Source organism: Meles meles, chromosome 5 (genome assembly GCF_922984935.1).
Source record: "Meles meles chromosome 5, mMelMel3.1 paternal haplotype, whole genome shotgun sequence".
In the NCBI taxonomy this organism is placed as follows: domain Eukaryota; kingdom Metazoa; phylum Chordata; class Mammalia; order Carnivora; family Mustelidae; genus Meles; species Meles meles.
In genome coordinates, this window is record NC_060070.1 from 68,641,830 (window position 1) to 68,658,874 (window position 17,045).

The 17,045-nt window shown below is 38.6% G+C and overlaps 1 protein-coding gene across 1 annotated transcript in view; it reads left to right on the forward strand.

Annotated features, from left to right (window-relative positions):
• Nucleotides 1-17,045, forward strand: part of SGK1 (serum/glucocorticoid regulated kinase 1) — a 110,605-nt gene that overhangs the window by 35,458 nt on the left and 58,102 nt on the right. The window contains exon 2 of the mRNA XM_046005794.1: nucleotides 7,840-8,055. Coding sequence (XP_045861750.1) covers nucleotides 7,840-8,055 — 216 coding nt within the window. The remainder of the gene's footprint in view (nucleotides 1-7,839; nucleotides 8,056-17,045) is intronic.

Genomic DNA, 17,045 nt, shown 5'->3' on the forward strand with positions numbered 1-17,045 from the left:
CTGGGATTGAGCCCCGCATGGGGGGGGGGTCTCTGCTCAGCGGGGAACCTGCTTCCTCCTCTCTCTCTCTCTCTCTCTCTGCCTGTCGCTCTGTCTACTTGTGATCTCTCTCTCTCTGTCAAATAAATAAAATAAAATAAAATAAAATCTTAAAAAAAAAAAGACTTAGTCTAACCTTACTTCCTTCAGACAGCCTTCCTTGACTTCTCCCAAGTGGACCAAACTCCCCCTCTCTTTTTCCTCGCATGGCATTTTGTATTAACCACGCTCATTACGTGGAGCCATAACTATACAGCAAATATTAACCAAATGTTCACACAGTGCTGGGCTCTGGGCTTACCTGTAGCATTTCATTTACTCTCAACAAAACCCTGACAAGGTAGATATTAAGGCCCTGGGAAGATGCAGCAATAGTTCTGGTGTTTTCGGCCAACCAGTGTTATTATAGAGCTCATGCTTTCGATTTTTTGCTACATTATACACTTACTACATTATGATAAACCACAGGCTCTTGGGTAAGTCTCTGAAATGCCAGCACCCTCGCTCACAATCATGCAAGCAATTGCATTTCTCTGTGTCCCCACCACCCAGCAGAACTCCCACCAGATAGCTGAGCTCGTGCTGAGAACTTTAAATGCTGCACGGTAGACAAGTCAGAGAGGTCCTGAGAAGTGTCCATTGGATCTGGCAATGAAGGTTTATTGGCATCTTGGTGAACACTTGTTTCAGTGGGGTGAGTCTCTTTGTCGTGTTCTTCACTTCAGTCCCTGCAAATATTAGGTGGTCTGTAAACGTTTACGGAATGCACTGCAATGGGCCAAGGGGTCATGTAAGGTGATTTTTTTCCGCAAAGCGTGGCTGAGAAGGAAAGGAGTTCAGGTGGTGGTGAGAAAGTTTCTGAAACAAGGAAGTCTGTGGGTAAAAAGAGGGTGTTTTGTATTTAGTTTGTTAGGTTTTTTTAGAGATGTTGCAAGAACATGTTGAATGGACTAAGAGACAGTGACCAAGTGAGGGAGAGGTAAACAATTATTAGAAAAGGGGATTTCTTGGAGGAACCAGGAGGGAAGTTTCCAAAACTCTGGTGAATGAGCCGTGGACAGGCCGCTCTTTCTTCCCCAGGGGTCAGCCTAAGCATCACCATATTCCAAGCCTCAATTTTCATCCACAAGCGAAATAACAAATACCATCCTTTAGATATAACTGATATAACTTCTTCCTGCTTCTTTTTTCTTTCTTCTTCTTTTTTTTTTTTTTTAATTTTCTAAATCCAGGGAAGAACAATTCAAACCAAAGGATCAGCCCGTATTTTAGGGACTAAGAAAAATATAACTTCTAATTCAAAAGGAAACTTTCTGTCACTGAATTCCTGAGCTTTTTTTTTTTTTTTTTTTAAGATTTTATGTATTTCCTGAGCTTTTTCTATTTACAGCTTAATGGGGTAGGGTCTAATGAGTGCCTCAGTGGGGCGGAGGAAGAAGAGGATTTTATATTTGTGGAGTTGGAAGTACAAGGCAAAGGCCTTCTTTGGTGTTGAACTCTCTGAGAACTTGCTGGGGTGGGAGGGGAGCCGGCTGGCAGCTGTATTAGGAGAGGGAGCCCTGGGTACTGCCCAGTTCAGCAGTGTCACGGAGAAGGATGGAGCTGTGTGTGTCCTCTCTTTCCTTCCTCTTCTCCCAGTCCCCCTGGCTGCCCACCCCCTCCCCTGGCCTGGGGAAACACCAGGAGAATCTAGAACAGGATGTAAGTGCGTTGGTCAATGCTGAGAGGAGAGGACTGGGAAATCCCAAGAGCAAATGGCACAGGAGGATGGGGAATTCCAAAAGGTACTCAGTCTTCTCAGGGTGCCTGGCCTGGGGAGGTACGACAGTGTGAGAGAAGCAGTTACACAGAGCGTATTTATCACCTGGATAGAAGATGGTAGCAAAGCACGTTAAGAACTATAAATGAATATGGTTGTCAAAAATAAGCAAGCAATTCCTATTTTTATTGCCTCCTGTTTGTAAGACCATATGCCAGCCTCTGGAGAATTAAAAAAAGCCTAAAAGCTGTTCTTACCCTTATGGTCCAGTTGGAAAGATGACATAGACATAATAACAACCACTGAGCATAAAAGTTCCAAGGTTTGAGGAGCTTGAGTGGTTCACTCGGTTAAGCTTCTGCCTTCTGCTCAAGTCATGATCATGGGGTTCTGGGATGGAGCCCTGCAACAGGCTTCCGGCTCAGCAGGGGGTCTGCTTCCCCCTCTGTCCCCCCCATTCTCTTTCCCTCTCTCTCCCCTGTTCTCTCTCTCTCTGTTCTCTTTCTCCTGTTCTGTTTCTCTCTCAAATAAAGAAAATCTTATAAAAAAAAAAAAAAGTTACAAGGTTTCATGTAAGTAAATAACAAACACTGCAGATATTCAGAGGAAAGAAAACTATGTGATGACCCATATAGCTAGGGTGAATAAATCAGATTACTACCACTGACCTTGTATCATATCACTGTTATATTTTAAGAGCCATGCTGTGAAGGCCCCTCAGGCACCAATGTGTGAGAGGGATTTGCTTCCAGGAGCCTTCTCCTGACTTACATTAATGTCATAACCAACCCACCAGCAGACACCTTCTGGAAAAGAAGGAGGTGTGGAGGTCCCTTTTTATAACCAATTGAATTATCCAAATAATTCCCACTAGAAAACCCGGTTGACTATATCTGAATTGAAAGTAATTGTGGCATCATATAAACAAAGTCAGTTTTCTCTAATAAAAACACATGCCCCCTGGAAATTGCAGAGTTGTGTCCAACGTCAAGGTCACTTGGATTTTAAGGAAAGCACAGCGCTTCACTCCCAGAAAACAAAAGGAATGATGAGACGAGCATTACTATGAGTTCACAAATAAGCACCTGAACACTCTGTAAGTTTTCTGCATCAGCTGATATCATAATCAGCTAAACCATTTTAAATTAAGAGTAATATCTGTTTACTATTACATAAGAGGGGAAAAAAAAAAACCACAAGTGGAAAATCCCTAGAAGCTGGCCAATCTATTTAATCACATCTGGCAATTTTCTAGTCTGAGGGATTCTTGCTTTTGGATATCATTTTTTTTTCGAATAAAGAAATTAATAAAACCAGGGCAGACTGGATTTAACAAAGAAATTGGATTAAGATTTTATGCAAATGCTGTTCAGTAAGAGGAGCCGTAAATGGCAGGGCCGTACTCTTTCACCCCGGATGTCTGGAGAAGTAATGGCTTCTGAAAAATCGTCAGGTGCCGTTGAGAGAACAGGCTCCTATAAAGCCAGAGTGAGGGAATTCTGCATTTGTTCAGGGTGAGGAGGATATCTCACCCTGGTCTATGTTTGTTTACAAGGCTCTCCATGGACGCTTGCTGAGTAGCTCGGCATAAAACCAGGGCCCAGATGGCCAAGGAGTCAGGGCAGCGGCTCACATCCGGGCATTCACTTCTCTCTCACACACAGCTGCCGCAGCCTTCCCGGAGCCACTGTGACTGGTCTCTGCGGAGCTCCCAAAGCCACTCGCAGGCAGCTACTCCCTCCGGCAGAGCCTGAGGGGACACAACAGGCCTGTTGTAGCTCCAACCCCCTCAGGGGCAGAGGCAGTGGTGCTCCACTCACCGGTTTTGGAGGGCACCCTGCTGGACGCCAAGGCCTGAGGGGGAGCCCCGTGCTTCACTCTCCACCCAGCCACTCTCCAGAGATGGGGTAAACATCATAAACCCAGTCCTTAACTGGGCCTATGTAAACCACATGGGAGGCTATAAAGCCAACAAAATGCGCAAAGGAGTAGCGGGGAAGGAACGTGTTGAAGCCAGAATAAGGACCCAGCAGAAAGAGATAAAGCATTTCAAGATCTATAGCAGGTCATGAATGCCAGCAACAGTCCCACAAAAAGGATCACTGTATCTCTTTTTGGAACACCTTTCTCCCTGGTGCTTCTGGGAAAATGGAATATTTCTAAATTTCCCTTGCCACATTCCCTGTGGAGAGAGAGAGGCAGTATCATGTTCCCATGTCCTTAAGACTCAGAATGGGTTAATTTGTTGAAGGTTATTCAGAACCCTGGACCTTTCTAATGAAATATCACCCACACCCATACCTTGCCCTCCTGGAATGTGTTAAGGCACTAAACACATTCCTACTCTCAGAAGACTTGGGTAAATCACATATTTCAGTAAGTTTAAGTGGAATAGATTCTAATAATCAGATCCCCTTATCTTACAGAAATATGAGCTTAATACCTAGATCCAGCCAAGTCATTGGGTTCTTTCCCCCCAAAAGACTTCAGAAGAATATGGCTGTTTGTTTCCAGTCTCCAATTCTTGTTTGCAGCTTAAATCTTTCCTCTGAAATTCAGACTTAATGGTCTAAGTGCCTATTTGATAGCTCACTTTGATGTACTTACTAGAGCCTTAGCACCTCTGAAGTCTTTACTGAAAGGCTTCCTCCCTTCTCAGGCCCTCCCACCCGCAATGATCCTGATCAATCTTCTCTGCTTTATTTACCCTCCTACATATTATAATTCACTTATTCATTTTATGAATCTTTATGAATGAAATGAACTGAAATGAATTTTTTTTTTAAAAAAAGAATGAGGAATGAATGAATGAAAGTTAAAATGTTGAGAACATTAGATTGTTTTTGAGAAAGTTAGAAGATGGGGCTCCTGGATGGCTCGGTCAGTTAAGCACCTGTCTTCGGCTCAGGTCATGGTCCCAGGGTCCTGGAATCAAGCCCCATGTGGGGCTCCCTGCTCTGCAGTGAGTCTGCTGCTTTCTCTCCCTCTGCCCCTCCCCCTGCTGCTCTTCTCTCTCTGGCTCTCTCTCAAATAAATAAACAAAGTCTTAAAAAAAAAAGAAAAGAAAAAGAAAAAGTTAGAAGATATCGAATCATTTTATTTCTACTTCATGGAATTCTACTTCATACTTATTTCTACCTAGTAGAATAACTTAAGGGGGTGGCGTCTTGGTGGTTCAGTTGGTTGGGTGTCCAACTCTTGATTTCAGCTTAGGCCCTGATCTCTCAGTTGTGGGATGTAATCCAGCATCAGGCTTGGTGCTCAGCACAGGAATCTTGAAATTCTCTCTCTCCCTCCGCCTCTGTCCCTACCCCCAGCTCATGCACTCTCGCTTTCCCTCAAAATAAATAAACAAAATATTTAAAAAAAAAAAAAAGGAATAACTTCAGGAGTTAAATTGTGACCCTTAAAGGTATGAGGTCTATTTGACTAGGGTTTTTTTTTCACAGTCTTGTTTATTTGTTTGCTTGGGGGGTTTGTTTATTTGTTTTGTTTTTAAATTTAATTGCACTCCCAGTTTGCCATAGTCCCTACCACTCCCTATGTTCATATGCTGGTCTTAGGCCTTTACACATTTCCTGTTCCTGCCAGCCTCTGAAGACATTGAGTTTGCCAACTTCTAACCTGGTAGAAATTGGTTCAATGAATTGCTTAAACCATTAGGTATGGTTTTGACCACATAATAATTTACAGTGTATCTTTAGGCAAATTACTAATATCTTTGGGTATCTTCCAACTCTGAAATTCTATAAAGACATATATTGGTTATTTGACAGCATGTGCTCAAGGTAATCTGAACTCTTTTGGGTAATTCGTAGCTAGGCATCAAATGAAATGACAATTCTCTATGTGATTCTTGGTCCCAGTGATTTCTAATATACAACAAATCACTTAAGTTTATAGATCATTGTGTACTTTGAATTGAGATATAATGTCTCAAAATTCTCATCCTTTGATAAAACCAGTTTGTTTTTTCTATAATGTAATGAAAGCTTAGATTCAGTCACAGGGACATTCTTCCATTATAAATTGAATAATTGTCAGACAGTATTATATAAGATTTACTCTAAATAAAGTTGTCCATAAATTTAAGATATACATTTCAATATACTAAAATTCTTAATCAGTCAGGCCATATAAATTCATTCACAGAAACCCCAAAGTTAAATCTACTTGGCAGAAGGGACATTGAAAGTAAGCCAGAATAAAAGATTGAATTTAAAACAAGGTTGGCAACTAGTCAAGAATGGTCACCAGACTTCAAGCTCAAAACCCTCCTAATAAGAGTACTAAAAATCTTTTTCCATCTCTAATGAAATTTAGTACTTTTTAGACTGATGAAAAATACATTTAGTCCTAACATGAAGAAGAGAGATTCTATCATAGTTTCAAACTTTTAGAGTTTCATTTAGACTTTCATTAATGAATCAAATACTTTGAAGATACCTACTAATATGTTAATGGGACCTTGAAGTGCAAGAAATACTCAAGGATACCTCCCAAATATTAACATATTTATTAGGATTGTAAACCCAAAAAGATAAATGGCTATTGAAAAGAGTATATATAAATAAAGCAATTAAAAGACACATATGTAACCAAAGAAAGAAATATGAGGATTTTAACTGTTTGAGATTCTTGTAAACTTTAAAAGACATTGTTCTTTGAAAAGTTACACTGTAAAAAGAAGGAAAACTAAAACACCTTTAATCAATGCATATAACAATGAATATAACAGTTTTTATTTTGCCTGTTAACTTTCTTGTTTTATCTGTAGGTAGAACATACATTTTTACATTTGTAATTATAGTGACTGAAAAATTCTGTATTTGGCCTTTTTTTCATATAATTATGTTCTAAGCATTTTCCATATTGCCAGAGTCTTTATATTTATTTTTAGTGATGGCATAATATTCCACCAAATTTCTTAATTCTTTTTTTGCTTTTGCAATTTTAGTTTCTTCTCAGTCTATCCTTAAAATATTTAATTGTAACATTACTAACTATAATTCAATACTGTCATTTCATTTCTTTGTTCTTTTGGTATATGCTGATTTCACCAGTTGGGCTAAATCCTCAGGAGTTTCAAAGATAATGGAAGACAAATATTAAACCAAGATACATTTCAAGCATTCAGTGACCACAAATCTTACAGTGCTGTAATGCTTGTTAAAATTCTATTCTCATAAAGGAATAGATTTGGATTCAAGGTGACTTTGCTCAATACCAGCATTGTGTCTTGGGGAAATTTGCTTCAGCTCTCTGTGCCTTTGTTTTCCCATCTGTAGGATGGAATTAGTAATAGTAAAAATTGTTCTGAGGATTAAGCAAGACAACCAATGTCAAACATTTACATTAATTCCTTTTATAGGAATTATTGTAGGAAACAATATCCCTTTTCATATTAGAAAAGCTTTCTATATTCTCTGTGTCTTATAGGAATTCTACATGTAAAGAAGACAAGTGGTAAGTTTTCAAATTTTAAAAACAACTGTGAAATAATTTCTTAACCAGAAGCAACTTCTTTTATAATCAGGTTTTTTGCAGTAGTGAGATATATGTCAATTCATTTAGCAGCAATTGGGTCTTAAGCTGGCAATCATAGGTTAGTGTTTCCTCCAGTAAGAATGGCTAGCAATTTGTCTAAGACATTTGTGAATCATTCTGTCAGCATTATCATAATAGTAAGAGTAAAAGTAAAATAGCCATCATGTACTTGAACACTATGTGCCAGGCAAAACAATTGGACATAGAAAAACATTGTAAAATCTTCATGACAACCTGGAAGGAAATATTATTATCCCAATCATCCTCAGATGGGGAGACAGACTCAATGAGATGAAATGACCAGCCAAAAACCACACATGCCTAAGAAATGATTGGTCCGAATTGACCCATTTGGATTGTATTAAAACTTGAAAGATGGAGAAGTCATGAGACTGAACTCTCCTTTCATGAGTATCTGTCCACCATATTTCCCACTGGAGTCCCTTTAAACATCACAGGAGGTAAAATGCATTTTCTTCTTTTGTGTGTTGTAGGTACGAAGATGGATCAAGAGCCCAATGGTCAGTGTGGACAAGCATCAGAGTCCCAGCCTGAAGTACACAGGCCACTCAGTCATGCACATCCCTCCAGGGGAGCCAGATTTTGAGTCTGCCTTGTGTCCAACATGCCTGGGAGACCATGCTTTCCAAAGAGGTGTTCTCCCTCAGGAGAAAGAATCATGCTCATGGGAAACTCAGTCTGGGTGTGAAGTAAGTTCATTTTTGTTCTGGATCCATTATCCTGAAAGGATTCTAGGCCAAGCATATTTAATACATATGTATGAAACGTCTGAGGAAAATACTGAATGTGACATTTTCTAGCCCACTGTACTCAATTTGGGAAGGGGAGAGGGAGAACCTCAAGCAGGCTCCACATCCAGCATGGAACTTGATGTGGGGCTTGATCCCACAACCCTGAGATCATGACTAGAGCTGAAATCAAGAGTCAGACGCTCAACTGACACAGGCCACTCACCACCCAGTACTTTTTTTTTTTTTTAAATAGCCTTTATTTATTGGAAAAATTTTAGCTCCACAGCAAAATTAAATGGAAGATATAAAGATTTCCCATGTACTCCCTGCCCCCACAAAAGTACAGCCTCCTCTACCCCCAACACCCTTCACCAGGGTGGTATATTTATGCCAATTGATGAACCTATGTCGACATATCATCAGCTAAAGACCATAGTTTCCATTAGGGTTTGCTGTTGGTGTTAAGTTTGGACAAATTTATAATGACATGTATCCATTATTAGAGTATCATATAGAGCAGTTTCACTGACCTAAAAATCCCCTGTACTCCTCCAGTTCATCTCTCCCACACCCTGGCAACCATTGATCTTTTTACTCTTCACAGTTTTGCCTTTTCCAGAGTTGGAATATAGTTGGAATCATACAGTATACTGTATGATTCTGACTTTAATGCAAGAAATATATCATAACCCTCATTGATGAATTTATAGCTTTCACTGAAATATTTATCTCAATATGATTTGACCCACAGGAGAGCACCATATCAATCCATATTTCACTATTGTTCCCATGGGTAGTACTCATATTCTTTATATATACTCATATTTTTCACTAAGACTTATTTTTTTCCTACTCTGCCAAGAGTTTTATTTTTTTGTTTTTCAATTTTGCAAATCTAAGAAAGCCAAATAACTGACTTACCTTGCAGGTTTTAAGATTTCAAAAATTTAAGATTGTATTTTTCACTTATAACTCAGTGAGGCTTGTATTTATTTTGACTTTTTAAACCCTTAGATTAAATGCCTATGTTATTTTTATTATCATCTTATTGACATAAAACCACAAATTAGGAAGACAGAACATGTTATTACAAAGTACAATTAATTGCAAATCATCTACAGATACATTATTTTAGAACAGTGCATTATAAGATAATAAATGTTAATAACTCCTTCCTGCTTTTTTTTTTCTGAAGGAAATGTTTTCCAGAGATAAAAGAATCATTTCAGCTGTATTAAAAATGCTTGAATCTGAGTTCAATTCTAGGATATGTGATGTCTCCAAGTCTTTTTCCTGCCTACTTTCTAAGGTTATTAGAAAGATCAAATGAGATAACACATATAAATTATATCATATCCTAGAAAGTGCCATGCAAATAGAAATCATTATTACTTATGCTGATCTTCGTAGTAGCTAAGTCTATGAATCTGTAACACTAAATTAGACTTCCATGACTAAGTTAACACTTTGCTGATCTATGAACATTTGTCGTGGCACATTTGTTGTTTAGCTAGACACTGACTCAACTCCAGATTGACCATAAAAGGCAATAAATAGATTCTAAATGCAAGGATTGGCAAACTTTTTCTGCAAAGGGCCAGATAGTAAACATCTTAGGCTTTGCAGGACATTTAGTTGCTGTCATTTCTGTTCAGCTCTGCCCTGTAGGGAAAGCAGCCATAGATAATATACAAATGAATGGGCCTGACTGTGTTCAAATAAAAGTTTTTATTTACAAAAACATGTGGCTGGTCCACCAGCCTTAGTTTTCAGACTCTTAGACTCTTAGAGTCTAAAAGAATTTGCCAACTCCTCAGAGTCTAAAGAACTATTCATAACTTAGAGGTAGAAAGAGGGCTCTAGAAATCCTACACAGAGCACAAAGGCCTAGTACTAACTGTTTACTTGAGGGCCTGGTATATGCCCCATTTGTTAGGAGCTAGGGATAGATTAATGAATAATTGGAATTCCATATAAGAGGAAACAATAAACAAAGAGCTGGAAGGAATTTAAGGCAACACTGTGATTCATCCTTTTACTTTATCTGAAATAATAGTTGAATCATTCACTGATTTACAGTGGATAACTGCCTCTGACTTTGCTAAGTTTTTTTCTTAAGATCACCACGAATCAAGAAGACATTTGATATGTTAACAATTTAACAATGAACTTATATTTTGTGTTCTTATCAGAGTGAAACCATGAGATAGTTCCTTGAGAAGGCCCCTCTGTCTTTTTAGGGAGTGGCCTTCTATGATGAGAAGAAGATAGAGAAGCTGTTAGATACACAGGGCTCGTAGTAAAGACTCTTAAGCCTTTCCTCCGACAACTCTTGATGTGAATAATTTTTTTTAAAGATTTTATTTATTTATTTGACAGACATCACAAGTAGGCAGAGAGGAAGGCAGAGAGAGAGAGAGGGAAGCAGGCTCCTGCTGAGCAGAGGGCCCAATGTGGGGCTCAATCCCAGGACCCTGGGATCATAACCTGAGCCGAAGGCAGAGGCTTTAACCCACTGAGTCACCCAGGCCCCCCTGATGTGGATAATTTTAAGTAAGTCATTAATTCATCCTTCCCTTTCAATGTTCCCTCCTATGAAAATCAAGATTATTCACGCTTGCCATCTGGTCTTTCCTGGAGTTTTTTAGTAATTTGAGGATGAGGGATTTTTAAAACATTTTGTAAGTGTAAACTTACGTATAAATAGTGTGCTGGAGTCAGGCAACCCACATTCTGATGCCAGCTCTGCCACAAAGTCAATATATGAACTTGAGCAAGTCACATAACCTCTCAAACATATGAAGAGCCTAATCCAATTAACTCTAAACCTCTTAGTCTGAAATCCTATAGTTGGAATTGATCTATAAATGAAAATAAACTCTGCACCTGGCATGAAAAGATAAAACATAGAAAATGAGGTAAGAATGTTTCAAATAAAATAAGAGCACAAATAGAGTACTAGTCCTTTAAGAATATGGGGGTAGGAGTGGGTTCTGACTTTAAAAATAGTACATTCTAGGGGCACCTGGGTGGCTCAGTTGGTTAAGCATCTGACTCCTGATTTTGGCTCAGGTCATGATCTCAGGATCATGGGATCGAGTCCCCCATGGGGCTCTGCACTGAGTGTGCAGCCTGCTTAAGATCCTCTTCCTCTCTCTCTGCCTTTCCCCTGCAACTCATCTGTAGGCCCTCTCTCTCTCAAAAATAATAATTCAAAAAATAGTACATTCTAAATGCAACTTTCAATGGCTAGAACTTGGTAAGAGTTATATTGCAGTTAGTTTGTGCCAGGCTTTGCCAATAGTCTAGTTAGGAGCCTTTAAACATATTTCTCCCACGGAAGATGCTAGGATATATGTATTGCCAATAAATCACCCAAATGAATACCAATATTGTGATGTCACTAGTAGTGCTGTCTAAAATGGACTCTTTACAAATTAAACAGAGCTTTATGGAAATGAGATGGAAAGATGATAACACTGAGCTATGTAAGCTGAGTAATTACTACTGAGTATTACTGAGTAATTACTGAGTAATACATACTAGTGGAACTCAAGTTGTAGAATTTCAGTCTGAAATCAACTTTTGGGCCATAAAAAAATAGAGACCGAAGTAGCTTTTCATGGGGTGTATGTTGACTAAACATATTTACAGACTTTGTTCTGTACCATCTCTCACAGCACCTTCAACATCAAGAACAACCAAGCTGAAAGGAAAAGAGAAAGGTCTGTTTTAGAGTAGGGATAAGGAAGAAAATCTAGAATGAAGGAAAGCATAGGATTGGTTTAAGATTGGAGCCTGATGGTATAATGTCCTCCCTCCTTCCTGCCCTAAATTACAGGAAAACACACACACGCACAAACATTTTAATTTATAATATTGCTAGAAAACAAGACATGCCATTGTATAAATAAGAGACAATGAGGAATCTCTGAAAAACAGAAGGCATGTAGGATTATGAAGTCCATGAGGAAACCACAGTCCAAAAGGATCACATCAAAGAACCACTCCAACAGATGGGATCACTGCAAGTCTACATATTCAAAAGGACTCAGTAAGTAGGAAAATAAAGATGTTTGGGGCAAGGTCTAATAAAAGGAATGTAGTTTTAGCAATATAAATTTCAGACAAGGTACAATCTAAGGCAAAAAAAAATTTGAAAAAACAAAGAGGAATACTTCACATTGATGAGAGATACCTACCAAGAAGATAAAACATTCACAAACCTGGGGCACTTGGATTGCTTGGTTAGTTAAATGTCTGCCTCTTGATTTCGACTCGGGTCATGGTCTCAGGGTCATGATCTCAGGTTTGTAAGACTGAGCCCCACATGAGGCTCTGTTCTTCCTGGGGAGTCTGCTTGAGATTCTCTTTATCCCTCTGCCCTCCCCCTGCCCCACATGCTCACTCTCTCTCAAATAATAAATGAATAAATCTTAAAAAAAAAAATTTCACGAAACTTTTTGTACTTAATAAGACAATATGGAGGTCTCTAAAACAACCACTAATAGAAATACAATGAAAAATTAGTTGATTTGTGTCATAGAGGGGAGTTTTTGTCATACTTCTTGAGTCTTCTGAGAAGACTAAAAATAAGTAAGGGTAGAGGATTTTAATAAAACAATTAACCACATATGATTTATGTAGAAATTTGTATCTAATAAAGAAAGAAAACACTTATTTTAAGCATACATGGTACAATTGCATAAACTGACCAAGAAATAGATCATGAAGCATATCTCATCAAATTCCAAAAAGCAGAAATCACACAGACCACATGAGCTGATTACAATTTGGTAAAATTAGAAACTAACAACAACATGAGAGCCAACTGCCATCCCTGGCCAATCCTTTCACCTAGAATCCACAAATACCCTAGTATTAACTCTAGATTTACTTAGAAAATGAAAAAAGGAAACTAAAAACTTTTAAGTATCTATTCCACCGCCAAGAAAATGCAAAATGAAATTGCAGGATTGTATTTGCTTTTAATCGATCAGATTGTCAAAAGGTTGAAAAGATTGATAACGTCATGTTGGTGAAAACATGAGCCAAAATGTTGCTGGTAGAAGTTTTGCAGCAATGTTCCTCTATTAAAAATTTTTAAGATCTCATACCTTTTAATTTAGCAAATCTGTGTGTCCACATCTACTCTCAATACATCCTTGCTTGTGTAATACTGGGGATGGGTACAATAATAGCCATTGTGATATTGGAGATGGCAAAAAAAAAAACAAAAAAAAAAAATGGGGGTGGGGGACCATCTGTGGGTAACAAGACTGTAAACTCAGAGGGAATTGTTGATTATAGCATCTCCGTATTGTGGGACAGTATACAGCAGTTAAAAACAATGCCCGTATATACTGATGTATCCCAAGTTATATTAAGTTAGGAAAGCAAGTTGAAGGTGAATAATATATATATATATATTACATTATATATATGTACATTATATATATATAATATTAACGTCACATTTATTTTTTTAACTTCATATTTTTCTCTCAATGTGTATGTATGTGTCTATCTATGAATGTTTGTGTGCACACGTTTGTATGTCTGTGTTTAAAAATGCAAGTAGAAAGATCTGGAAGTATGCTCACCAAACTGAACTGGTAATTACCCCCTTCTGGGGGTTAGAATAGAGAAGTAATGAGGTGGAGGAAAGGTAGTCAAGAAGGACTTCAGCTTTGTCTCTACTGGTTGAGTTTTTCAGACCATAATAATATATGACCCATGAGTTTGGGGAAAATGCCATGCCCACCAGGAGACTCACTTGTAGAAAGTAACTAGTTACAACTCAGCCTATCAGTTGAAAGTCAGGCATCATCATGAAGATGGTTTCCCACCTCGAAACCATTCCATCACTACAGAGAAAGACTCCTGGAAGAAAATGGACAGTGCATGATCTTTATGCTTCCGCGACACCTAGCTTCTACTTCTGTTTGTCAGTTATGCTGCCCTGCCCTGTCCAATGTCTTCATTATGTCCATTTATTCTTTACACTCCCCGCAGTCATTGGGTCTAATGTTTGTTCATCTTCCTGTCTCCTCCAGACCCTGTGCATGCGCTGTAAGGTTGAGGTGTTCTTTTTTTTTTCCTCATTGGCTTTATTACCTGAAATTGAAATTTTGTTCACAAAAGTTTTTTGAACATGAAAAGCAGAGACTAAGGCCGCAAACTCTGCAGCCCATGCTGGCTGGAAATCCTGTGCATTCCAGAGGCACTGCATGGCCAGGGCTCACGGCTGATTCTCATTAAGCTTGCCCTCTCATATGGGATAGATTTGGCGGAGGCAGGATTTCTTCAGACTCCTCTGTCTTCCAATGGAAGGCAGCTTGAGAGGTGCTTAGTCAGCGACCAACAGCTGGTGCCAGGGCACCATGCCCTGTTTTCCAGGCCCTAGTGAAGTCAACCCTCCAGAAGGAGCCATCTGATTTGGAGAAGTTATTAACACGTTACTACAGACAAAAGAATTAACCCTGAGTCTTTGCTGCAATGAAATATAAGGTCACTGCCTCTTCTTCCTCCTCAGAGACTCCCCAAAGACAATAATAGAAGGCACTTCTAATGAAGCAGACTTTACACAGTTCTGGGAGCGAGTCAGCCCCAAGAGGCTTCTTCGGTGTTTGAGAGACCTTACCTCCATCTGTTGGGCTACCACAGCCCAAGGAGGCGCACTGTTACCATTTTATTTCCTCTCAAAATTGTTGAACTGTTTCTTTGAAGCCCAGGAAGCTCAGTACAAAGTGGTCAGCTGAGCAACAGTTTCCATGCTGACTTACTTTCATATCGCCTTGAGTTTTTCTGATCCTTCTTAAGAGGAGGCTATAAAAAATATACTTAAATCATCCAGATGGCAATATAGATTTCTGGTTTCTTTCAATTTACATAGTAAAAATGTTTGTTTTTTTTTTATGAAGGCTTATAGGGAATAAAATAATAGTGCTTCTATTGCCCTCTTCCCCCAGTTTTCTACTCTTGGCATGACATATTATGGTCTCCGAAGAATGTAGGGTGATTTCTAGGCTTAGCGCTCATAATGGTTCTTGTTCTGCACCAAATTTTATGCCATGTAGTCTTTGGGAAATCACTAATCACATAAAATAAAAGATGAGACTGCTAAGTGGGGAGGGGGGGCAGGAAAAAGAGCCCCCTTTGTTGCTCTGTATATTGAGAATATAGTGGGGTAGATGAGATTCAATCCAAAATCCTGGGTTCTACATCAGGCTCTGCCTCTGGCAGATCACATGACTGTAGCCACGTTTGCTTGTTACTCGATAGTCTGAAGCTCTCCTGCAAGCCCTGAAGAAGAAAACAGTGCTGCCCACCTCACAGGACTGAGGAGAGGATGAGGAGCAAATGAGCTCTTAAGAAAAACAAAAACAAAAACAAAACCATAAGCAGGAACACCTGGATGGCCAGACATTTAAGCACTGGACTCTTGGTTTCTGCTCAGGTTGAAATTCGAGGTCCTGAGATCGAGTGCCCTGTGGGGCTCTGCTCTCAGCGGGAAATCTGCTTGAGATTCTCTCTCTACCTATGCCCCTCCTTCTTGTGCACTCTCTGCACTCCCCCTCAATAAACAAATAAATCATTGGGAGAAAAAAAACATAAATAACATTTGAAATATTATCAGTTGGCAAACACACCTAAGTGTAATAAAATCTGGAAAGACTTTAAAACAAGTAAATCAGTCGTAAGCAAAACATCATTCATCACATTTCTATACTTTCTTCATTAAAATAATAATAATAATAATAAAAGAATACTACCTGGAAAATAATATGTCTTAGGAGACATTAAAAATGACTAAGTAAGTTATCCCCTTAGGACAGTGAAAATCTCTCTAATTACTATTGCCATTAGATATCTGAAATTATTATTCTAATACAGAGGCAGAATTAGAAGAAAGATACTTTTACCACCTCCCCCCCAAAAAAACCTTGGAAATCTTTTCACTAGAAAAGCAGCATTTTAAAAAATGTGTATTTTCAAGCAGGGGTATATAAAATAGAGGAAACTCTATTGGTTTCTCTTTGATGTTTTCAGTATTTTTTCCTTGTGTTCTACAGTAATTTGAAATGTCCTAAGTGACTTCTAATTCAAGCAATTCTCTTTGGCCAAGAGCCACAGTGAAGATTGCCTTGTCATCCTATAGCTTCTGCTAAGAGCTGTTAGCTGGCTAAAATACCCATTTTTAGGTTTTATGTCTTTTAATATCAGTCTACCTCTTTTCTAACTTTTCTGCATGATTTTCAAAAATTCAGGTAAGAATTATTATAGCAGCTTTATTGACATGTGGGAGGGAGACAAACCATAAGAGACTCTTAATCTCACAAAACAAACTGAGAGTTGCTGGGTAGTGGGGGGGTAGGGAGAGGGTGGTTGGATTATGGTCATTAGGGAGGGTGTGTGCTATGGTGAGTGCTGTGAAGTGTGTAAGCCTGATGATTCACAGACCTGTACCCCTGGGGAAAATAATACATTATATGTTAATAAGAGTAATTTTTAAAAAATGGAAAACTGTTAGCCAATTTAGATCTTTTATAGAAAACAAAACTGCTAGCTTTCCTTTACATGTTTAAGGGGTATTATCAGTAAATTTTTAAATCTGAAAAAAAAATCCATTTTCTTTATATACCAGCTGTGTTTTGGTGCATGTTCTCCCTCAGTTCCCCACCCCCTTCCCATCGCCTGTGTACTTATCTCGTACCTGGTTTTTGTCATAGTGAGTATGTGATAGTGAAGCTACCTTTTTCTCACTTAGCATTCATTGGAAATATGTATGTTTTCACATAAGTTTAATAACTATCATTATGGTTAACATCACATCAGATTGATATCATGGTATGTAATCATCTATCTACTGTTAGTCCTTTCATGTTATTATTTTTCTCTGATAAGGCTGCAAGTGTTTTTTCCCCCACAATTTGAATAACCTTGGG